Raw genomic sequence first — 24111 nt, forward strand, 5'->3', positions numbered from 1 at the left:
CCTCGTGGGCCCCCACAAGCTGTAAGAACAGCACCCTCCTTCTGTGACAATTGGCACTGAGGGTCCCTGGCAGCCGATGGACTAGAAGAGGGACCCCCCCGCCAAAGACAAAGCAGGAGCTAGGATTTTGAGGTTCTGGCCACTGGAGGTGTCCCTGCGGTCTCGAGGCCCATGCCCGGCATCGCAGGACACCCACACTGGCCCATGTCCTTGGGCGTGACCGGGGAGTTTGGGAGCAGTGCAGTGCATCCGGGGGGTTCCTGGTTCTACCCGCAGGCCTGGGGGCTCACTGCTGCTGGAGAGCCTAGAGCTGCTCCTTTGTTCCACCCCCAACTCTTGTCTCCCCCGCCCCAGGCGATCCAGCGGGTTCTGAGTCCTGGCTCTCAGTACCCAGGCCCAGCTCGGCAGAGCCGCTCTCGGCTGCCAGGGGATGAAGGCCTTCCTCAGTGCAGTGCCCGGGCCCCTACACGGCCCAAACTCGCCCCTTCCCCTGGTGGGTCCCCCTCCCTGTTTCCACCCCAGAGTATACAGAGGCCCCCCACTCCTCTCCATGTTTTAAAACCCTTTAATCGAAATTCCACAAAGGATTCCCTTGTATGTGTGTATAAAACAAATCCAGGGCATATGCCCTGAAGCAGGAGACAGAGCAGAGGGTCCAGAGCAGAGTTGCCACAAACCCTCCCATGTACATGCCCACCTGACAGGGCCACTCTGCAGCAAAGACTCAGCAGATTAAATGGGACAGAACACTGAAGACCGGGGTGGGTGGAGGAGGGCTCCCCGGGCCTCAGGCACCCCTACCTAGAAGCAGCGCAGGGATTAAAACCCAGCTCTTACAGTCCGTTCACCGGGTTTGCACGTGTTGCCCGTGTAGTTAGTTAATAGGACTCCCTCTTCACACTCAAGAGTGTCACAGTTGTGACAATACAGTATGTGGTCACCTTCTGTAGTGAGCACACTGAGCACTAGAGGGGGGAGGGAGGATGGGAGGTGGAGCGTCTCCACTCACCTTCCCAGCAGGCTCCACCTGCTCCCCCTCCCCACCCCCTACAGTGGGTATTGCAACCTCCTGCCTGGCCTCCGTTACCCAAGATGCCAGTTAGCCCATAGTGGCCACCATGCCACCATGTGCACTTCCTGTTTCAGGGACCCCGGTCAATGAACTCTGGGAACCAGAGGGCAGGCAAGGGGAGCCCAGATTTGCTGAACCCGTTGCCAGCTACTGGGGGAGGCTGCTGGTAGCAGGCAGCGGGGGAAGGCTCCCATGGCCCGGAGGCAGGCAGGCCCAGCCCCAGAGACCTGTGGTTACAAAGAGGGAGTCTGACAGATGAGCAGAGGCGAGATCACCACGGCAGGGAGGAGTCTTTCCACGTCTTGTCCTGTATCTCGCGCCTGGCAGGTTGGCACTGGGTAGGGGAGAGTTCCGCCCAGTGCCCATCGTGTCCCCTCTGTGTTGTCAGGTCCCAAAGACTCCTGTCCCAGGGGAGGAAGCTGCCACAGAGCTGAAAATTCTTGGGCTTCTAGGATGTAGGCCTTTTGGCATTTGCAGCTGGTGAATCTCGGGTCTCTGGGTGGGATCCCGGCACCCCACCATCCTTGAGACAGGGACTGAGGGATCCAACACCTTCTCCCTGCTGCCATGTAGCACCCAGAGGAGTTGAGGGTCTGGCCATCAGAGGTATCTCAAAGAGTCTGGGCTCAGAGCAGGAGGGAGGGAACCAGGGCCAAGGCTAAGGGACCACTCAGAGGGCCGGCTTGACCTCAAATGCGCCTGCCCCAGGCCCAGCCACGATCGCCCACTGGCCCCAGCTGGCCTAGACGGCCTCAGAGGTCGGAGAGTCAGGCACGGTGTCTGCAAAAGAATGAAGCAGAATGAATGAGGGGCTCCTCTCTCCTCCATCCTCTAATCCCACACCATGAGACTGGGAGGGGAGTAAGGCTGGTGCCCTGCAGGCCATGGGGAGGTCATGACCTTGCGGGCCATACTGCCGCAAGGGTTGAGAAGCACTCACCGAGGGTTGGGAAGAAGACATCCCCAGGGCCTGGTGGAGACACAGGAGTGCAGGGCTCGGAGAGCAGGTGCCGGCCGGACTCCGAAGGCTGCCTCTGAGCCATGTAGGACAGTGGAGGCCTGGGCTTGGCCTCTGGCATCGTGTGGGAAGACGGAGAGACCTCAAAGCCAGGGTTTTCGATTCCTTGAGGGTTGTTGCTAGAAAATCAGAGCTGAATCAGTCAGTTGTACTACCTGGGTTTTGGCCCCCTGCCCTCCTGCCTGTACCCCTCCTCCACTTCCTTACCCTCACCTGCCTTCGCACCCCAGGCCTCAGCACCCTCTTCCAGCAGGAAGGGAGGGTCCAGGGCCACAGAGAAAAGGCCATGGGCTGCACTTTCCCATCTTCTCTGAGCCGAGGGCATCTGATCCCAATTCTACCCTATTATTTGACCATCTGCCCCGGGCGTAGCCGGGAACCCGAGGGTCAGAGACACTTTCAGGACATTCAGGAATCTGGGGACAGGTTTCTCTTTGGTCAGTAGAGTTAATGGCATTAAGATTGAATGTCCCCAAGGCTTGTCTTAAGCTGAAAGGAGGAGTTCCCTTTCCTTCTTCATGACTGGGAATAGGACAGACTCTAAAGACATCCAGGTGTGCTGTCCTCTTTTGCATGTTTCAGTGTCTGTCCCCAGTTCAGCTGCTCTCCCTCCTCCCCCACCCTGGCCAGTTGACAGGGAGGCCCAAAGGTGGGTGCCTGGCTCATCCAGGCAGCATCAAGAGCTCGGCCTGCTGGGTGAGGGGTGGCAGGGAAAACAGCCAACCAGCACAGATGTGTTGGCCTCAGTAGCAGGTGCTCTTGTAAGTACTGTGCTACATGGCTATATGGGGACCTTGCTGCACAGCTGTCCTTCCTGTCAGCTGACCCAGGGCCCAGGGAGGACCGGGAAGGCCATGTCTGTGTTCTGAGCCCTGTCACGGTACAACCAGTTATCAGGGAGGAGAAAGGAAAGGATCCTATGAAGGGAGGAGTCGGTCCTGGTTAAAAGTTACCCCTCTCCCTTCTACATTAATTCTAGCCACGGTTTGGGTATAGACATTGCCCTACAGAGCCACAGGCCTGCGGAAAGGCAAGAAGAGAGAGAGCCTGCCGAGCTTTGAGTCGGGGCCCAAGCAGCTGCAGGAAGGTTTCTCAGGAAGGTCTCCATGGGCCTTACCTGTCCATCCGCACCAGCTCCTGGGCACCTAGGGACACACAGACAAGGCCGTCACAAAGGAAAGGCTTCCTTAGACAACATCCCTGCCCCCCACTGACAGATGCCCTTGGAGGAACTGGTGCAAGACCAGGCCGGGCCACGGTCAGCCCTGGATCCCACTTGTGTTTGCTCTGGGGGCCCATACTCTGGTGTTTATCCTGCAAGCGAGGCCTCAAGGAGCCGTGCGTTTTAACCAGTGATAGATGAAACTTGGGCTGCATTTCACAAGTATAAAGGACAACATTTGTCACGAGGAGGCCAGAGGCAGCCAATGCTTTCTCCTATGGCTCGATTAGGGGTCGTGAGACCTTCCAGATTTAAGTATCAACCAAAGGCCTGACTCCTGAATTGGCTGTTGCCTGTTTGGACTTTTGCCACGCTCTGGTCTTTCACCACGATTTGCTGAGTGGGAGTGGTGTAAGGTCAGTTCCAAACTGGAGGGTTCCTGATCCTCTCTGGCCCGTCCTCCGTGTTACCTGTAGGTGGCCTTAGAGGTGACATCTCTTAGAGGAAGCTTGGGGGCCCGAGACCCCATCACTTCTGAAACATCCTGCCACTTTCTGCTCTTCCTCCAAAGCTATTGCCACCCCGCCCCACTCTTGGGATTCCCCACCCCGACACTGGCCACCAACCAGATACAGTGGCCCCAACTTCCCTCTTCCTCGCAGCTCCGATACGCTTCTCATTTGTAAGAGCTTTACCACGACCAGTGTGGGGAAACATGGGCGGGGGGGGGGGGGGGGGAGGTGGCTACACAGAACACACAGGGAAGTTGCACAAAGGTTCCTAAAATCTCGGCTCTCGGAATCATGGCTGCTGTCTACCAAATGCCTTTGTGCGCGAGGCTTCGCGCAGGTGCCCAGCGTTCCCTGGGCTCGTCCTCTCCACCCTTTGGGGGAGGGATTTCTGGCCCCACGTTAGAGCATCTGACACTGGCTCAGTTTCCACACCCATCAGCCTCCGCAGCAAGCTGCTGACCTCAGTGCTCCCAACCCTTTCTCTGTGGCTCCCTGAGTGTGGCTCACTCCTGAGCACACCCTGCCCACAGCGACCGCAGGCTCCCCGTCTCCTCCCTGACCTGCCGCCCCACCCCCTCACCCCCCCCCCTCCTCCCCGCCCCCGGGCGCTTAGCCTCTGCTTTGTGGCCCAACCCCTGGCATCTCCCGGTGACTTCTGTTCCCATGGCTCCAGCAGCAGGGCTTCTCCAGAGTCTAGATGCAGAAATGACCCCAGTCCTCGGCGTCCGGTCCACCTGCCCCATCCCGGTCCTTCCTCTGGGGAGCCCTCAGCTCGGACTCAAGGCGTCCCGGCACACGGAATAGGAGATACTAGGGGCCGACCCCAGGCTTCCCTCGCGTCCTCAGGATACCCCTACGGTGTTCGGGCCTGGGGCCTGCACCCAGCCAATGCCCAGAATTTGTTTTCCAGTTCCCGTTCCCTGATGGAGGCAGCGTTGTGGTCTGAACTAAGGGGGGACAGAAAGCACCTCTTTATCTGGGAGCTGAGCGTGTCTCCCTCCACGTCCATTCCTCACCTCCGTGAAAACGCTGCACGGGTGAGCACAGGCTCATTGGCAGCCCCACGGTGATTGCTTGGGCCCCCGGGTTCCTCTTTCTGCTACAACCCCCTTACCTGCCCCCTACCCACCCCCACCCCGGGGTACTTCTGGAGGTACGCCATGGTGTCGTTTGCGAGAAGAATATGCGAGGAAGGGAAAGGCGGTCACAGCCCCTGAGTGAGCCACTGCGGGGCTCCGGGTGAGAGAGGTCTCAAGGTGTTACAGTCCAGCCAGAGGAAATCAGGTGTGAGCCAAAGCCACCTGGTGGCGGAGCAGCCCCGCTCAGCTCCCTCCTGCAGCCGAGCAGAGGAGAAGAGGTGGGGGAGGTGATGCAAGGGCCAGGGCAGAGGACTCTCCAGCCTCCTGCTCCTGGAGGACTCAGACTAGCCCAGGTTCATGGGTGGGGTCAGAGGAAGGGCAAGGGGCACTGTCACCACAGAGGAGGGTGAAATGGTGTTTGCGGCCGTGACCTGAAGCCTGGCTCCACTGCTTACTCACTGTGAGGTTCCCTAAGCAAGTTACTGAACCTCCCTGTGCCTCAGTTTGCTCCGTGGCAAGGTAGGAACAATCGTGGGACCAAGTCCTCGCGTTGTGATGAGGAATAAGCGAGAGAAGGTATATAACAACCTTGGCGTGGCACCCAGCACAGCGACCCTTCCAGGTAGGGGTTGGTGGCCAGGACGCTCGTGCTGGTGAGCATTTTGATGATAGGGTGGGATTATATTCTCTGGAAAAAGCATGAGCTGAAGCTCTGGGTTTGAGTCCCCGCTCTGCCGCTTGTTAACTTGCATAACATTTGGTTAATTATCTAACCCCGCTGAGCTCAGGTTTCCCAGCTATACGCTGAAAGAACTGAACTGTTATCTCCGAGATCCCTTTCAGTTCCGATCATCCAAAGGTCATCTTTGTCCCGACAATTGCTCCGCTAGTTGCAAAACAAGCCTACCCAGACTTTAAAGCAGGTCCCCAGAGGATCGCCAAGGGGCAGCATTTTTATAAACCCATTTGAACTACTCCATGTGGTCATTCACTCATTCAGCAGATATTTTGTGAGTGCCCAGCCAGCACCGTAGGGGGCTGGTGGGCCCTCGGGCCCCCCAAATGGCACACCTGGGTCCCCTCCTCCCTCTACCACTGAGCCCATCTCCTTGCAGGGCCTATGGCAGCTTCCATCTCCGGAACAGAGAGGAAATGTGCCTGCCTCTTTGCTAATCCCAGAGGCTGGGCTGGGGGCTGGGGCCGACCACTCATACCGTCACCCACCCCAGGTAGGCAGGGATACTCACGGCGGTTGGAGGCCACCTGCCTTTGCTTGTAGACCAGGAGCAGGATGAGGGGAAGGCAGAGAATGCCCACGATGCAAGCGCCTGTAGCCACAGCAGCAGCCGTGATGCCTGTAAAGGCAGAGAGACGGCCAAGGTGAGGCCCCGTTCCCCCTGTTCCTCCTGAAGGGAAACTGAGGCCCAGCGAAGGAAGGCCAGGCCGCAGGGGGACCCAGCTTTACCCAGGCCACACAGCCAGACCCTCAGTGACCTGCAGAGGCACAGGAGGCCCGGGGATCCCCTTTCAAAGAGAGCCCCATGCGTCCTTCCCAAGTGGGCTTAGGGCACACGGAAATGAGACCAGGGGCTTACAGTGGAGGCAGCTCCAGGGAAGAGAGAAAAGGGTTTTCATCCCAGCCCCCTGGGGACAGTCTAGCTGCCCTGGGCCACAGGTTGTTTCCCGTAAAGGGAAAGCAGGCCCTTCACAGACCCCATGCCATGAAGTTCAAGGTCAAAAGGAACCCAAGTGCTGTAAAACTTTTGGAGGTAGAAAGCAGTAATGGTCGCACAACATCGTAAGCATAATTAATGCCATGCTTATCAGTGGTTAAAATGGCGAATTTTATGTTCTCTATGTTGTACCACAATAAAAACAAACAAACAAACAAACAAACAAAAGCCCCACTCAGCCCGAGAGACCCCTCAGCTCTAGACACAGCTTCCAGAAGTGATCTCGCACATGAAAGTCACAGGGGGATACTTAGGTGAGAACTGGAAAAATGTGAATCCTTGATCTGACATTTAAAATTGTTTAACTTCCTAAATTACAAATAAAGAAAAAAACCTGTAAGTTAAAATATATTCAGAAGTTCCCTCCTCTTCCTCCCCCCAGGTCCCCTGCAAAGACACAGTCACTGTCCATGCTTTTCTCGCGTGTAGCCTAAATTTGCTCCTTGTGTGACTGCATGTATATACATACATACATATATACATACATATATACATATATACATATATATGTATATATGTATGTATATATGCTTTTCATGACAATCGCTTTCCCCACTGAGCATGGCTTGGACATCTCTGTATCACACAGAGATCTATCTCGTTCTGCCTAGGCCTTTATCATGGGGCTCACCCCAGAATTTATTGCAACAGTCCCCTATGGGTAGCTATGTAGATTACTTCCATTTTTCAACATAACTAATAACGTAACAGCGAACTCCTCGTGTCCGCATCTTCGCTCACTTGGGCAAGTACCTCTGTACATAAACTCCCAGCAGTGAAAATGCTGAGCCAAAGGGTAGGCGCATTTTCTTTTAGGGTATTGCCTAATTGCCCTCCACAAAGGTTGTACCGCTTCACGATCCCACCAACAGCGTGAGAGGCTTGACTTATTTCCGCCCATCTGCTGACTCCAGAAGTTTAGCTGGGAACAGACATGCCCTCAAAACCACAACCAGCATAAATGCATTTTTTTTTTTTCCTGATTTTAGCCCTTCCCAAAATATGGGCTGGGATACCCTGTCACGGTGTCCACTTGGCCCCGGGAGCTTTGGGAAGGTGGACGGGCTGTGGTCTCAGTGTTGCCTCTGCACTATTTATTTGGGAATAAAGGCTGTTTTTATCTCATTGTATTGCTAAATAACCTGATGGTGTAAATAAGCTTTCCGGGGGTTTGTTCATACCACGGAAGAGAACAAACTGTTTACAGGCACTTTAGACATACCCACTGGTACAGGAACAGTTGCTATGCTAATTACAAACCAAGTTCAACTTCACATTAAAGCAGGTTCCCTGCAGATCTTGGCAAGGCTGCATTTTGATGTGGACTGTTGCAAGTAGACACGTTCTACAATTTAGACGTTTGAGGATTTCTAGCCCCCCAGGCACAGGACCTTCTTGCGGGCACTGAGAAGCGAGTTACAAAGCACTCTTTTTCTAGGTACCAGAGCAGGTGTCCAGACTGGTACTAAGCCACATTCAGTGAGGTGAGTCAGGTGCTCACTCATGGTGGCTCCCTGTCCGTGGCCTGACTCCTGTCCACAGGCAGAGATCCCCCTCTGGGGCCACTCTGGGGGATCAGGGTTTGGTTTCTTTGCAACCTGGGCTAAGAGTCGAGGCCAGGACAGGAAGGCACGGGTCTGGGGACAGCTGTGTGGGCCCAACTGTCCTCCAAAGCTGAGGGCTCTTCTGCAGAGCCCCAGCTCTCCATCCCTCCCGCCAAGCATGGCCAGTACCTGGGCAGGAGAGGAGGGAGCCCTGCTTGGTAGCCATCCAGAGCCTGGCTCATGGGGAAGGTGATCAGGCATTGGCAGCGACAGCTGCCAGGCCAGCTCTGAGACTTGTGCCAGACCTTTACATAGCACGCTGCAATGGGAGCCCCAACCCCCAACCTGCTCAGCAGTGCCTCCTTGTCTAGAGCCTGCTGGTACCCTGTGGGTCAGTAGGGAGGTATGAGAGGGGAGGAGGGAGTCCGGTCAGGCTGCCCGGTTCCCCCAGGAGGGGGCTGGACAAAAGCAAACCAAACATCCTGCTGTGCAGGGGGACAGGGAGGTGGCTTTGTGGGGAGATATAAGCTGCTCAGTGCCCCCGCTTCCCTGGGCTCAGTGAAAAGCCATACAGCCCCTCAGCAATTCAGGGTTCCTTGGGGACCAACTGCCTCAGCTTCTCTCCCCTCCTATTGCCCCCACCCCCGACCTCAGACTGATGTGGGCTTTCAGAGGATTTCCTAACCAGCTACCCCCACACTTTCCAGAAAGAGCATTAGGAGACAGGGCAGCAGATAGATCAGGAAAACTCAGAGCTGCCCAGGGTGGAAGCATCCTTAGCAGATCAGGTAGTAAGGTTGGCCATGGGACACCTGTCTTAGAGCGAGCAGGGACTAGGGTCTTTCCAAAGGTAGGCAGCACGGAGGGCAGTACCCAGTGGCCAGCCCTGAGGCCCACCCAAGCACGTGGGTCACCAGGCAAATGTTTCTAAACCATCAGGAGACATGGGGCGCCTGGGTGGCTCAGTCGGTCAAGCATCTGACTTTGGCTCGGGTCGTGATCTCACAGTTCGTGAGTTCGAGCCCTGCATCGGGCTCTGTGCTGACCGCTCAGAGCCTGGAGCCTGCCTCAGATTCTGTATCTGCTTCTCTCTCTTGCCCCTCCCCTGCTTGCTCTCTCGCAAAAATAAACAAACATTAAAAAATAAAATAGAGAGTTTATGTAAAATCTGGACTTCTGACTGTGCTTGAAAATGGAGTGGCTCTGGCAGCCCCAGGCCCCCTCCATGCATGCAGCAGTTGGAATTGCACTTACAGGCTGGCAGCTGGGTGCCCACCACAGTCTCCACCCCTCCCTACTGTCTGACTCACCAGGTCCCCGGCTCAAGGGGCGCTTGAGTTTTTGATCCCTGATTCAGCCTCTTGGGTAACGCTGATTGCCTCCCTGTTTGTAGGAAAAGGACACCCTCGCTCCCATTTCTGAGTGGACACGTGACACCCAGAGAAAGGGAGCGCTGTCCAAACCCTCCGCACCGCACCCAAAAGCACAGCTGGGTTTCTTTGCATCTGACCCCATGCCACCTTAGCGGCAACACTCCGCCAGTTATAGTCTCCAGACCTCCAGAACCAAGAGTGTGGAAAGGGATCGGAAAGGGACTTGCAGAGGCCATCAAAGCCACCCCCCTGCTCTCAACAGCTAGGACAGAAGTAAACACATCCCTCTGGCCCTGGGGGGGCCAGGTCACTGTGGACAGCAGTTCAGGGAGGCAGGGGCCAGAGAGAAGCCACACATCCCTGTGAATTGGAGAGTCAGCCAAATGTCAAAACCTGAGAGCAGAGGAGCCCAGCTCTGACCCATGCCAGACCATCAAGTTCAAGGCTCTGCCTCACCCTTGGGTTCTTGCCAGCCAGATACCTAGGGTTTCCCAGGTGACTTCTGTTTCCTTAATTCCCACAGCTCCTTCTCTAGAGTCTAGATCAAGAGAAATGAGCCAAACCTCTGCTCCCTCTCTATTTTGTACCTGGTTTCTTTGTTGTCCCCACTGGCATCTCTTGTCTGTGTCCCCAGGACTTCAATTCATACAACTAATTTCCAGAAAATTGGTATTGACAGAGGGTAGGACGGCCTGGCCCCCAGGCAGGGTTTGCGCACTGAGAATCAGGCGCTCAGGCTGAGGGACTGGGAACAATCCCTTCACCTGTCTGAAGCTCAGTTTCACCATCGGTGAACCACGGGCAGTGGCAGAGGTGACGGTCCCTAAGGGAGCTCTGGGGGCTCCTGGAGGAAGAAGCGGGACTGGAGGGTTGCTCAGAGTGGAAGGAGCAATGGGGAAGTAGAGACTCGTGGGTCCGGCCAGGTGAGGCTCGCCCCGTCCAGTATGCTCGTGCTCACGGTCGTCCGCCCTCGCTGGGGAGCTGCCAGTGGAGGAAGTGAGGACAGCAGTGGCTCGGTGCCGAGGCGACACATAAGGGCTGCGGTGTGCAGGGAGAGAGGCTTGAACCAAAGAGTTCCTTAGTTCGATGTGGGTCTGGCTCAGACCGAAATGTGTGTTTTAATTTAATTCCTGGCTAAACTGTCGGTTCAAAAAAGAGCAGTGTGAGTAGAAAGTTACCGCAACCCTTGAGGCGGGCTTTGGCGATGTCTCCCCTTTGCCTGCTGTCTCGAAGCTGCTGGGCATTCTTTCCTGGCCTCTGGGAGCCCCCACATCCCTTACAGCAGTGCCCCCTTCCTCCACAGGGTACCTCTCTGGGCAAACACCAGGGGGCTGACTGCCACCCACCGCCTTACGCATCCCTCCAGCGGGGGAGAAGGTGGAGTGAGCACAGCCCAGCTGTGCCTCCCTGGGCATCTGTTTCCATGCTTATAAATCGAAGATGGTGCCGCCTACTTCAGAGGGTTCTTATCAGAATCCGCTGCGATACTGGTACTTGAAAGGACTTAGCACGGTGCCTGGCACATAGTAAGAGCTCTAGGAAAGGTAGATCTCTTCCCCTTCTGGAGCCTCTCCGTCCGCCCTCCCCCATGCACAGAACAAGGAAGTTTTAAGTAGGTGCAAGCCAAGAGGAACCCCACAGCCCTGTCATCGTCCCGGGTGGCGGAGGGCTGGTGGGCAGGAGAGGCACACACTGAAAACAGCCTGTGGCACCAGCACCTGTCATGGGAGGCACTTGGCCAAAGGTCACTGCCAGGGCACACCCCACCCAGGGCTTTGAGCCTTGGAAGGGGAATAGGCTTCTGGGGACTACAGCCACCTGGCTTCAATGAAGGGGAAAGCAGAAGGGAGGGGCAACAGAAAAGGAGGAAGGACGGGGGTCCCATGGGCTTGGGGTGATGAGGTCAGAGTTTGGAACGGGGCCTGGGTCCAAGATGAGGACAGAGGAGAACAGAGGACCCAGAAGGGCCAAAAGAGTGGTCCCTTACTTTCACTCTCCCTGGGGGAAGGTGGGTACAAGATGCACTGGGGTGAAGCTTCTTTGTCTGTGGGAACAAAGAGAAGGGTTGGTTAGGTGGGCTTGAGGCCAGGGAGGCTTGTCCCAGCCAGCGCATGCGCACACACACACACACACACACACACACTCCCCAGCTCAAACCCCGGTCCCATTCCATGACCACCATGTTTTCATGAGCAGTGACATCCCAGCCTACGTTTGTACACCTCCTCTCGTTACACAGAACGACATACACGCTGCTGTCCATCACACCCCACCGACCAGAGCTTTCCACACAGCTCCACACACTATGGCCACCCTGTCTCGCACACGTCCCCGGAGTGCCAGTGCCACCCATATATAGGATCACACAGTCTCCGACACAAAATCACCCACGGTCGCACCATCACACACGCAGCAGCACGCCCCCAGAGTCACTCCGTCTTCCTCCCCGCTCACCCTTCCGGAGGGGCGCACACACCACCCCCCGCAGTGACCGCACCCCCACGCTGTCCCACAGAGGACGCCCTCACCTCTCTGCACCTGTAGCTCTATGGCACCGTGGACCCTCTGCTCCGAGTGGTGCTGCCTGATCTCCACCACCAGGCAGCAGTAGAGGCCGCTGTCCACCAGGGTCAGGTTAAACACGGTGATGGAGAAGTTGCCATGGTGGTCGGAGACGGATTGCAGCCCGTGGCGCTGGGCCAGGTCCTGGCTGCTGTTGGCCTGGTGGCCGCTGTGGTGCAGGTGAAGGTCCTGGAATGTGAGGTTGCGGATGGGCCGGCGCTCCGAGCAGAGCTGCACTTGGCCCCGCAAGCCGCGGTACCACGTCTTGTAGTAGGTCACGTCGTGGCCCTTGGCCATGGGGCCCAAGATCCTGCAGGTGAGGGTGACGTTCTGGCCCTCGGGACACACGTACAAGGAATACGGTGTGGCGACCTTGAAGGCCGCCACCAGACCTGTTCAGAGAGACAAGAGACTGTACCTTCCGAGCCGCCAACACTCCCAGTTCCCCCAGAGCGGGGAAGAACCTTGGCCTGGGGCTCCAAGCCCCGGGTAGGTTCCCGAGCCACAGGCCCCAACAAGTGAGTCCACCTCCCTGGGCCTCAGCTCCTTCATTAGCTCTTGAACCTGATTCCCTCCTGGGCTGTGTGGGAGGAGGAGCTTCTCCAGGTAAGGGATGCCCCTGACCCCTGGAGAGCTGGACGAGGTGTAGGAGAGCAGGCAGCACACTGGGCCCAGCCAGTGCGTCCTTCTCCTCCCGCCCCCACGGTAGGCACTGTGGCTCTGCTCACAATGGGCCTCCGGCACGTCCAGCCTCCGTGCCCAGTGCTGTCGGGTGGGAGGCAGGATGAGGAGCACAAAGCCTGTGTGTGAATGGCGGCCCTTGACCACCCTTCTGGGGCCATTAGCACCTTTGGCCCTTCCCTCTCCCGGGGCTGGTCTTGCCTTCCCACGTCCCCATCACAAGCACTAATGGAGCGCCTGTGTGTGAGGCCTGTGCCCGGTGCTACATCTCACCCGGATGCCGAGCACGTGGCCTCCCCTTGGGAGCTCGTGACCTAGCTGGGTAGACCGGGCATGCATTCCTGGCAAAGTCACCCCACAGGTTAAAGGGCAAACCAGTGCCAGCCTTCAGGGCACTTGGAGGAGGGAAGATACAGCCGCCCCGAGGATGGTCAAGAGACTTCTGGAAGGAGGAAGCGTCTTTGGGGTTGATGGACGGATAGGACTTTAGCAAGTAGAGAGGGTACCCTGGGCCAGGTGGTGAGGAAAAGCCCAGGGGTCTCGGGGACAGGGACAGGGAAATCATGAAAGGTCCCTTTATCCAGGTGCCTATTGCCATCCAGTCTTCTTAGAAATATTTCCTAGTTCATTTTGTTTTCAATAAGCAAATGAAGCCATCCCCCGGTCCTCTTTACCCTACCCCAATCCCCCGGCATTTAACCGTGTTGACTCCCATAAGCACTGGCCCCCAGAAGCAGAATGCTGGGGCTGGAGGCCCGGCTCCTTTAGCTGTGTGAGCCCCACCTTCCTCATGTGGTCATGAGAAAAACATTCGCTACTTCACGTGGTTGTGAGAAGCCTGAGCGAGGGAAAGAGAACACGACAATGTGAGCTCTAATGCCCTCTGCGGACATAGGGAGGATAGCTACAGTTATTATACATCAGCAATATCTGAATCTTAATCGGCATGTCAAGGGCTGTTTTAAGTCAGGCAGACAGGGAAGGAGAGTTTGGATATGTGTACGAAATCCAGAAGGGAATGTCTCTTTCATTGCCGTTGCCTGAATCAAGATAATGCCGCTTCCTCCTGCGGACACCCCCTTCCCTGCCTTTAGAGCCTGGGACCCACTAGCAGAATTGAAAGCCTTGCCCCGTCAGGAGGAGGGCAGCCTGGTGTAGCTTTGGAATTGGACCAGCCTGCTCTGGAGTCTGGTAGCTGGGGTCACTTAGACTCTGAGCTTCAGACTCCTCACTAAGAGACAGAAATGAAAATTCTACCTGCCAGAGTTGAGGCAAGCGTAACAAATAATTTACATGAAGTGCCCTGCAGCACTTTGCTAGTAGTTGGTGCTTGCTACGCGGAAGCTAGGCAGCTCTCTAATTCGTCTTGGCAAGTCAAGAAACATTTCCTAGGAGTGAAAATAGTTCTGCAGAATAGAATGGAGAAGCCAGCTTCAAAAACTCTTTCCCACTAAGATGTGAATGACTGATAACAGCTTGTGATCCAATCTTGGAGTACCTGCCCATTGAAAGCAGACCGTGGGGGTTTAGCAAAGCCATGGCCCCGAAGACTATGTCTGCAAGGTGGAGTTTTAGGCCCTAGAAAGTAAGGAGGACAGACGCACACTAGATGCTCCCACTCACTCCATACACACGTGAGAGGGAGTCCTGTCTGAGAGCCCCAGATTTATGGACAATCTTGGCCAAGGTGAGCAGAGATTTCAGAACTTCCTGGCAAGATGCTGATCTCGTCCTCAGGCAGAAACGTAGAGGCCCGGGAGGGGAAAAGTGATTTGCCTGAAGTGCGGCAGAGGGTATAGACTCAGAACCTGGAGCGTGGGAAGCTTCAGGTAAAGCCCGATCTAGTTAGAACTAGCAGAAGAAAGAGCATGTCTCCTGCGCAATGCTACCTACTTATGGGCGTAAACAACCCTACGGAGGTAGGTGGTGTTGTTATTCCTCCTTCACTGAGGAGAAAAGACGAGGCACAGCGATGTTAAATAATTCACTGAAGATCACAGCAAGTGACTTGACTCCCCCTCACAGGCCTGTGTGGTGGCTGTCACCACCGAACTATGTGTGCCAGTAAATGGAGGCGGGGAGTAGCTAAGGAGGGGACCCTCCCAGGCACTCCGAAGAAAAAAAAACCCACTCATAGAGCAGACCAAGGAGTTGCCTGCCCTGCGTTCTCCCTCTCTCCAGCAGGCCCCAGCTGGGCACCCCCTCCCAGCACCTCTCCCAGCTAGCACCCCATCTTCCCTGTTCCCGACCCCACCCCATCCCCGAGAACCCAAGGCCGGCAGCCAGGTCCAGATCCAGCAGCATTCGCCAAGAGCACACACACCTTGCAGGCTGTGGGCAGAGCTGGCTCAGCAGAGGCCGGGCCGGGCGCGTCTGGGGTGGCTGCAGGGGGCCAGGTGGACTAGAGGTAGAGACAGAAGCAGGAAGTGGCATACAGAGCTGAGCCACGTTGGGCTGGGGGCTGTGGAGTGGACAGAGGTGTAGATGGGGTGGGGCTGAGATGTGGGCAAAAGCTGGAGGTAGCTTGTCGGTGGGGGGGGGGGGGCGGGGGACGGTGGAGCAGGGTGGGAGCAAGCACCAAGGCCTCCAGGGGGGACACCAGCCGGGGGGGGGGGGGCGGGGTTGCGGCCAGCAGGGCATCACGCCCCGGCTCTCAGGGTCCAAGCAATGGTGTCAATGAGCACAGAATTGCCTGGACAGCACTGGGGAGAGATTTTCAACAATGGAAGCAATTTCCTTGAAAACCCACAGTGGGGCAGAGAATTGTTGAGACCGGCGGGGGGGGGGGGGGGGGGGGGGGGGGAGGAGGGGAGGGGAGGGGGTTGTGGTACATTGCTCAATTCCCAACACCCGACACTCCCCAGAGGACCTCTTCCCCTTTTAGAAAAAGGAGAAGCTGCAGGGGATTCAGATTTGGGGGTGGGGGACAGTCTTCAATTTCAGCAAAAGGACCAGAGAGCAGTGGGCTAAGGGTTCACGGGATCTTGTCCTGGGGGCGGCAGGGGATAAGTGGGAAGCGTCCGTTTGTTGTGTCTAAGACTCAAGCTGGCCTGTCCCTGGGAGGATGCTCAAAGGCACAGAGTCGGGGAAAATAATGCACACATCCATGCCATCCACAACTGCACGTGCACATGTGTTATCGGGGAGATATATATATATATATATATATATATATATATATATATATATAGCACAGCTGGATTTATAATTATTTGGCAGGAGGATGTTGCTTATTGTCAGGAGCAGAGCCTTTTGGACACCTGGGTCATTGTCAAAGCCTGGGGCGAGTGGGTGGGGAGGAAAGCCCCTGGCTCCAGGGTGGCCGGGAGCATATGAGACAGGAAAACGGCCCTGGCCCCGAGCCTGTGCCCAGGTGGGAACCATCCAGTCATGGTGCTGCTCTTGGGGCCCAGCCCCACCCCGGTCCCCACCTGTCACTGGGTTAAGGAGGCAGAAGCGCCTAGAGGAAGATTGCTAGGAACCTGGAAAATTCCAGGTCTCAGGACTAAAACCTTGGTCTGACAGATCCCTGGGCCCCAGGCCCCACTTAGCCCTGTCCTTGCTGTATGCCCTTGGGCAGGTCCCACTTTCCTCTGTGCCTCCCTCTTTTCATCTCAAGAGACTCCCATGTTCCTAGCCCTTTCCAGCTCTTTCAGAGAGTCGTCCAGACTTTCAGTCTGTGGCCAGAGAAAAGGGCTGTATTTCCTTAGGGCAAAGGAACAGGGCAAGAAATGGGCCACTTAGTTCTCATAATACACCCTGATGAGGGTATTATCAACCCACTTTAAAGGTGAGGAAACAGGGGCACTTGGGTGGCTCGGTCGGTTGAGCCTCCGACTTCAGAGCAGTCTGTGAGTTCAAGGCCCCCATCGGGCTCGCTGCCGTCAGCCTGTCAGCACAGGCTCTGTCCCCCTCCCCCTGCCCCTCCCCGGCCTGCACTCTCCCAAACATAAATGTTTTTGTAAAAAAGAACAAAAAACAATAAAGGTGAGGGAACAGACTCAGAGAAGTCAGGTGACTTCACCAGGACCACCCAACCGTGTGTGGTGAGGCTGAGAGCCACGCCTCCGACACATTGCTGCAGGAAGGAAGAGCCCCCCCACCCCCCACCCCTGAAGCAGGTAGCTTCATTCTCCAGCTGCTCAGATGACCTACTCATCTTCCACCCAGTCAGCCTTGCTCTGTTGCCTCAGACCTAAACTGAAAACATCATTCCGTCATTCCACAAATATTTACCGAGGTCCTAACATGAGCCAGGCCCAAGGCAAGAGAGGCCGCGGGGGTGCAGAGTTTCGTAAGGGATGTCCGCTCAGAATTTAGGCTTGCTTCTGCCACTTTCTAGCTGTGGGAACCTCAGCCTCTTGTAGAAGCTTCTGTTCCAGTCCAGGGGAGAAGGGCTTCATCTCGGGATGCTAGTTTTCGTGACTTCACCTCTTTCCATCCAGCAGGCACCTCGTGAAACCCTGTGGGTGTGCACGGGATGGGTGTGGGTGTGGGTGTGGGCAGGCCTGTGTATTTTCCCTGACGGGGCATGAGTTTAGCCTACGGTTGCCAAGGCGACGCCCCAGCCTCTGGAGGTGGGTCCCCAGCTTGATTAGTCAGGCCTGGGAAGCCCAACCCAAACAGCTGAACTCTGTCCAGTTGCTGCGACGGGTTGTAAGTAAACAGTCACTGATCTTCTGCTGTGGCTGGCTGTGTGCTAGGCGCAAAAGGCCAGGTCCCCACCCTCAGAAGGAGCACCAGACAGACTGGTCTCCAGTTCCCTGCCAGGCCCTGTTCCCCAGGACCGTCCTTGGAGGGTGTAGGGAAAGGCTCGGTTCTGTCTTCGTCAAGCTGCGGAGCACAGAGGGAAACAGAGTCGAGGACCAGTCAGGACTGAGTCTGCCAGTGCTGAGTTAGAGGAAGTGCCCCCGGTGCGGGGGGCTGAGCCGGCAGGTCGGCCCGTGAGGTCTGTGGCCAGCAAGGACAAAGGGCATCTCAGATGTGTTTATTGATACCTGCCCCCGCAGGAAGTGTCCATTCACATCAGACCAAGGAGTCTGGGAAGGGGAAGCCAGGCTCTATTGGAGGAAGCAGCACTTCCAGCACCTTGGGAAAGCATCCATGCATCCGGGGCTGGAGGCTCTTGGCCAGCACGCCTCCCTGGAGAGGGCGCGGGCGGCTGGCCAGACGCCCTGCCAGTGGATGCTTCTCTGGATGCCTCCTTCCCAGACTCCCCCAGGCCCTCCCTGAGGATGACTGTGTACGGCCCAGAATACCAGCTTGAGCCAGCTTCCCCCAAGAGCCTGTGCTATGAAGACTCTCTAAGGTCCAGGTTCCGGTCTCTGGGGACCCTGTCCTCACTGCAGGCGGCTCCGTGGTGGTCGAGGTAGCCGGCACTTGCACAGGAGGTAGCCCGGGACTGACCAGACGCCCCATCTCCTTCCTGTAGAGGGAGAGGTGGCCTGGCCGGTGAAGGCTCAGCTTGCTCTCCCTCCCTCTCCCCGTCCCTGCTGTTGTTATCGGGATGGCTAATTGGCCTCAACGTAAGAGAGGACCCAGCTGGAGCTCCTGTATTTGTTTGGACACTGTATTTATTTGAGGAAGGCAACAGGGGCTGGGAGAACTGGGGGCTGGAAAAGGCCCAAAGAAGCCCTCCGACTGTGCCCTGACCTCTTAGGATGGGAAGTACTGTTCTCTTTCTTTTCCTCTGGGGGAGCTGAACTGCCCCCCTGCCACCAGCTATAACTCCTCACAGTGGCGAGTTTGCTTCTGCGGCGAAGGGGAGGGGACAACAGCAACTATAACACAGACAGTTTTACTTTTAGTTTTGTGGCGTAACATTGAATCACATAGAGAGAAGGTTATCCTCCTCCCCCACCTTTTTTTTTTTTTTTTTTTTTTTTTTTTAAACAAGGGACAGCGGTTTCGGGCTCAGAGCCTCCCCCGGACGATAGTTTCCGACTAGAATTTAATACTCCTATTTAGTGTTCTTATTAGGTACTCGTGTGATTTTGTTCTATTTATGGCAAGCGATACTGGCTTTCCATTGGTGGCAGTGATAGAAAGTTTCCTTTTCAAATCGATTTACTCAAGGAAAAGAATGAGTTGATTTGAGGGGGAAAAAATAAGTACATACGATTGGCGGATGCTGCAGAAATCCCAAAGGTAATGAGCAGATGACGGAAGCTCGGGAAACACCACCATGGAACTACCCTTCAGAAGGGGGTGGGCAGCCTCACTGAAACCACGGCACCCAGGCTGCCCGTGTCTCAGGGAAAGAGACCGGTCCCACAGTGAATAGAAGAGGCAGGACTTGAACCCAGGTCTCCATGGGAAATAGCATCCCGTGGGGAACATTCAAAGGACCGGGCTTGCTTGGGCAGAAGCACGGCAAGTTCATTACTGAATGATGGATGGGCACGACAGCCACTGTCTTTCTCTCTGGGGACAGTCAGCCACAGTAAATAGGCTAATTGCAAAGATCAGTTGCAAGTTCCCAGTGAGACAGGCAAACCCCGAGCTGGTCTTGCCTTGAAGCTGCAAATTCCCCATCTCTAGAGAACACCTTTAAGAGAATCTACGGGTACCTCCATGGACATTTCACGCTTTAAACACTTAGAGGTGCCGACAGGTGGCTGGACCGGTGCATCCTTCAGACCTCCAGGATCCTTAGAGTCCAGTCCTAGTGAAATCGGTCAACGCCCTCCCACACCCTGGGCTCTCTACTGGCTCTGTAGGCAGCAGGGAACGTAGACGGAGAGCCAGTGGCATGCAGCCTCGGAAAGCCAAGAAACAGCTTAATGCTCCCCAGGTGCCGGGTGCTGTGCTGAGCTTGTGCACTGACTCTTCACAGCAGCCCTCTGAGGGAGGTGCTGCCATCGTCCCATGTGAGAGATGAAGGAACTTGCTCAGAGGTACCGAGTAACTGGCCCAAAGTCACAGCAGTCAATGGCCGCCGTGGGATTTGAACCTAGTTCTGGCTGACTCCCAAGGTCAGACTGTTAAGGGACGGGGCTGTACGGGAAGCATGCAAGGCACACAACTTCGGGTCCCTTGCTTCACCATCCCCATGCAGGGTGGCACGCAGCCCATGGCACGCGGCATGGCCAATCCCAGGTTCACCCCACCCAGGTGAAGCCAGACTGCTCCTGGATGAATAGCTGACCTAAAACGGGGGGCCTCAGGCTCAGTATGTGGGGCTCAGTGCTGGTTGAAGGGGTCACTGCCAATAGGCCGGATGGGTACCCAGGAGCCCTCCCTTCTTTCCTTCCCTTGATCTACTAGGGTGAAGACCCATATATACATGTATATAGGGAGGTGGCCTCTTTCAGCTTCCCAGCTGTTCCTCCCACTTGGGCCGCCCTCTCCCAGGAAGGTCAGGCCCCAGCAGGGAACCTCTGCCCTGCTTGGGGGAGGAAACAGGAACAGCTGGCCCAGCTCAGCAAGGGACTCCCTGGTATTGTTGGCTGTCCCCAATATTGGGTAGATGCCCCCTTGTGCCCAATGGCCGGCCTCAAGAGCCACCCCGGGGCCTCTGGCCAGAAGGTAGAGGATTTCCTAAGAGCTGACCTTTGCTGTGTCAGAGGCTTGCGCCACTGGGTTACTCAACAAGACCCTGCAGTCCTGTTTCCCACGAAGGGGAAGAAGGGGTCTCCCCTCCCTGGCCTCGGTGCACTTCCCTGTGCTAGTCCTGGTGTCTGGGCCTCCTGGACTAGCCTATAAGGACATGGTGAGGACAAGAGCTTCCTCAGGTCCTAGGAGTGCCCATAAGGGAGGAAGGGTCTCTGCCACCCTTAGGGTCTGCTGGGTCCTAGCTCTTCCCTCCACCCACCTCACCCTGAGTCGGGTCCAGGTAAGGGGCATCTTCAATTCTTACTGGGCTTCTGAGCAGCCTGCTCTCCACCCCCATTGTCCTCGGTGCCGACCCAACCCCGGGAGCTTACAAAAAAGGCCTACGCCAGCCACCCCCATCTCGCCTTCCCAGACGTGGAGGCTTTGACCTTGAGAAAATCCTGCCCAAGGCAACCCAGCACCTCAGCAGGCCAGGGAGTAGGTCTTTCCAACTCACAGACCCTTCTGACAGTGCCTGCGACCAAGCCTTCCGTCTGTTCACTCCCATGTTGCACAGCGTACTGGGTAGTGTGAATATTCACGACCGTGCCCATATTACCGTTAAGACTACTGAGGCCAAGGGCAGTTCAAAGTTAAGAGAATGCTTCTGACCCCTTTTAGGGGAAAGCTGCTTAGAGCCCTAATCACTGCCGTGAGCCGGGCCCAGGAAGCGATGGCCCTTGGGGGTGCCAAGCTGAGTACCAGAACCACTAGGGGAGAAGGCTTCTGGCTATGTAGACGATATGAAGCCAGGGGTGCTGAGCCTTTCTGCTACCGGCTACTCTGCAGGGTGGGCCCCTATGCCTTGTTCTCTAGAACTCAGTTTCCCAAACTGGGGCTGCTAAACAGAGAGCAGCCGCGGGGCAGGGGTGAGAAAACAGAAGGGCCTCTTGAGGTCACTTGAGGCGAAAGGGGCGGGGCAAGTGCTCTCTGGGGGGTGTGGTGCTGGCCTTCCTGCCTGCCACCATGCCCTGCTCCTTCTGGAATCCACGTCCTGCCATGCAGTGTGGCCTTGGTGCCGAGACCGCCACCGCCATCCTGGAAGTATCCAGGCCAGGGCTGGGCAGCTCTGTGGGGAGGGGTGTGGGCTCCCTCCTCCTTATCAGAGGCCAGCCTCCAAATGCTGAGATAACACACTGCCTGCAGGCACGCAGTTCGTTTGGGAGGTACATTCCAGGTCCTCTAGACTCCCTCCTCTCCTTCCTCCCCTGTGCTCCCCCTCCTTTCTCCTTCTGACACACCCACCGGGTCCCTGTGCCAAGTGCCCCACCTTCTTCCAGCCTCCCTGACTCCCTGCATGACTCAAGCTTTCCCTGGGCCTTCCCCATAAAGTGTAGTTCACAGGCTGCTTGCTGGCCCCCTCTTCCCTTGAAATCCAGCCACTCCGGCGCTGGGCAGGCAAGAGCCAGGGGCCAGGCTGTGGGTACCCCGACCTCTGCCCTACCCCCAGGAGCCCCAGCCAAGATTCCACTTGGACTTGTGACAGTCTGGACTTCGGAAGAAGAAAGTGGTGCCACCCTGGTGTAGGGCTTCTGAGGAAACTGAGACCAAAAAGATGTCACAAGTTATCCCAGGACCCAGAACGGGCTCACGGGTGAGCTGGGGAAATGCCCGCACATTCTCCCCGGTGCCCCCACATCAGTCCCTGAGCTGCAGCTTAGCCAGATGCCAGGCATCAGCTGACTCTTCAACTCTCAGCAACCAGACCCTCAGGATAAGGACCCGATGGGCACCCACATCTGGGTGTGGACCAGTGCCCCCCAAGGGTCAACCGGGAGTGTCACCAGGGAACAGGGCGCAGAGAGTACCACACTCCCTGCGCCCAGTAAGATCCTGGAGCCCTGAGGCTGGAGGGGCAGGGAGAGGCCACAGGAGTCAGAAGCCAGTGGCAGCCACTAGAAAATGCTGGGGCTGTCCCCACCGTTTTTGTCTCCTGCCCTGCAGCAGCTGCTCCTGCCCCGGGGCTCTCTGGGCAGGGAAGGGTCAGGCGAGAAGCAGTTCGGGCAGCTGTCAGAACGTGCAGATGTACCCAGCCAGAGCACTTGGCAGGGAGCTGCTGGCCCCTGCCCAGCAGTCCCAGCAGGTAGGAGACGCGCAGGCTGAGGGGGGCGCGCCCCCCAGCTGCCTGCGACCCCTTCCCCCCCCCCTTGTTCTCCCGGGGCACCTCCCCAGTGCCCAGGCTCCTGCCGACCTTACCTCGGGAGGCAGCCAGGAAGAGAGCGAGGAGCACAGGCCCCCAACGCCGGCCACCGGCCTCCGGGACTAGGGGGACGCCCATGTCGCCGTCGGGCGGCGGCGTCTGGAGCCCCGGGGGCCGGAGCGGGACCGCGGGCGTGCAGGGGGAGCTCCTGCTGCTCCGGGAGCGGCGGGACACCGCCAGCCGAGAAACCTCCGGTCGAGTGAGTGCCGAGAGAGTGAGCGCCCTGGGCGCCCGAGAGCGAGAGCCGCTGCTCCAGGACCCACCCCGCCTCCCCCGCAGCGCCCCCGGGGGGCCGTGGGGGGAACTGCCTCCTCGCCGAGGGCCCCGCGGGAGGGGCTTCCCCTCTGACTCACAGAGCACCGGCCCCTGTAGGTAGGGGAGGCACCCCGCGTCCCAGGGTCAGCTGCACTTGACTGCCAGTGTTAAAGTCTCTTCTCCTCTCTCCCCTTCCCCTCTGGAGAGGATGGGTATTGTCACACAGCCTGAGAAATGCGCTACCTCTTAGCAGCCTGCCTAATCATCATAGGTTGTGTCTGACCTCCCCCAGCGGCCTTTGTCCCCAGTACCCTCTAGCCCAGCTCAGGGCCTGGTGTGAGAAAGAAAGAAAAAGAGAGAGAGAGAAAAGAGAAAGAAGAAAAGGAGAGGAGAGGAAGAGAGAGGGAAAGGAAGGAAGGAAGCAAAGAAAAAGAAAAGAGAAAAGAAAGCTAGCTTTTGTAAAGGGCTAGGCAAGTTGGAGCACGCTTGACTGTAGATTCCAGAACCTGCAGTACCCTTGCGGATGCATACAGGTGCGTGCACACACGCTCACACACGCACGCACGCACACACGCAGATGAGGCACAGGTGCAGGAGCACACGACGGGCTTGTCACGTCCTCACGGGTGCATGTGTGTGTGCCTCTCGTAGCGTGTCCTATAGCAAATCGTCGCGGCTCCTCTCCCACCAGGCCCCGGCAACCCTCTCCACTCTGCACCCGCTCTCACTCCCTGTACCCCAGGCATCCACAGGACAGTCGTGCCCTCCGCCTCTAGTCCTCTGCTCTTGCACCCCCAGCCAGCGCTGGCGCCTCTGCTGATGTCTCCCTCCTCCCCTCTCCCTCAGGGCTCCACTCAAGTCGTTGCCCTTCACGAAGTGTCCTGAGCTCCCCGGCGGGCACCCCTCCAGGCCTCACTGCCTACACCCCTTTCAGCGATCACACCTCAGTTGCCAACCAGCTCATCCGCACCCGGGCTGATCTGCCCTCCCGAGGCTAGACTGTGAGCTGTGGGGGACTAGGGCCTCCATTGTACCCCAGCCTTGCTGAAGCTTCCGGGGGCTTGGCTGAGCCATGAGGGGTCTTGAGCTCACGCGACCCCCAGGCCGAAGGACAGAGGACAGCCAGAGTCCATCTGGGTTGGGAATCAGAGTAGAGGAACTAGAAAGTAGCCAGGAATTCTGGGTGCCCCGTGGGTGTTCCGATCCTAGTCAGAGGCTCTCTGGGAGCTCTGTCCTCACTCCTGGAAGGCAGGCATTATGCTTTTACTGCTACGTGATACTGCCCTGGCCCAGGCCCCCCTGAGATGGGAGCCCCAGAGACTGCCAG

At 57.1% G+C, this 24111-nt stretch overlaps 2 protein-coding genes across 5 annotated transcripts in view; one reads left to right on the forward strand and one right to left on the reverse strand.

Moving 5' to 3' along the window:
* Positions 1-547: 547 nt before the first annotated feature.
* Positions 548-22763, reverse strand: VSIR (V-set immunoregulatory receptor). Of its 2 annotated transcripts, XM_042907928.1 has the most exons (8): positions 22526-22613; positions 16973-17199; positions 12022-12447; positions 11481-11537; positions 6091-6198; positions 3208-3235; positions 2013-2209; positions 548-1852 (listed from the first exon to the last, which is right to left on the reverse strand). In XM_042907928.1, the coding sequence occupies exons 3-8, from the start codon at positions 12350-12352 to the stop codon at positions 1815-1817; spliced, it is 759 nt and encodes a 252-aa protein (XP_042763862.1). In that variant the 5' UTR covers positions 12353-12447; positions 16973-17199; positions 22526-22613; the 3' UTR covers positions 548-1814. The 2 variants fall into 2 exon arrangements, with proteins under 2 accessions (XP_042763862.1, XP_042763861.1); XM_042907927.1 differs by lacking the exon at positions 16973-17199 and having other exon boundaries at positions 22526-22763.
* LOC122201912 (cadherin-23) overlaps positions 21981-24111 on the forward strand; it is a 42274-nt gene continuing 40143 nt past the window's right edge. For all 3 annotated transcript variants that reach the window (XM_042907924.1, XM_042907921.1, XM_042907922.1), the window contains exon 1: positions 21981-22412. In XM_042907924.1, coding sequence (XP_042763858.1) covers positions 22353-22412 — 60 coding nt within the window. In that variant the 5' untranslated portion in view covers positions 21981-22352. The remainder of the gene's footprint in view (positions 22413-24111) is intronic.

This window comes from Panthera leo, chromosome D2, assembly GCF_018350215.1.
Source record: "Panthera leo isolate Ple1 chromosome D2, P.leo_Ple1_pat1.1, whole genome shotgun sequence".
Taxonomy (NCBI): Eukaryota; Metazoa; Chordata; class Mammalia; order Carnivora; family Felidae; genus Panthera; species Panthera leo.

Excerpts from the sequence above, each read along its gene's own strand:
- VSIR (XM_042907927.1), bottom strand. The coding sequence starts at position 22,607 with ATGGGCGTCCCCCTAGTCCCGGAGGCCGGTGGCCGGCGTTGGGGGCCT. Across the intron at positions 12,448-22,525 it reads CTTCCTGGCTGCCTCCCGAG|GTCTGGTGGCGGCCTTCAAG; the intron begins GTAAGGTCGGCA and ends CTCTCTGAACAG. Across the intron at positions 2,210-3,207 it reads GAGCTGGTGCGGATGGACAG|CAACAACCCTCAAGGAATCG; the intron begins GTAAGGCCCATG and ends CTGATTTTCTAG.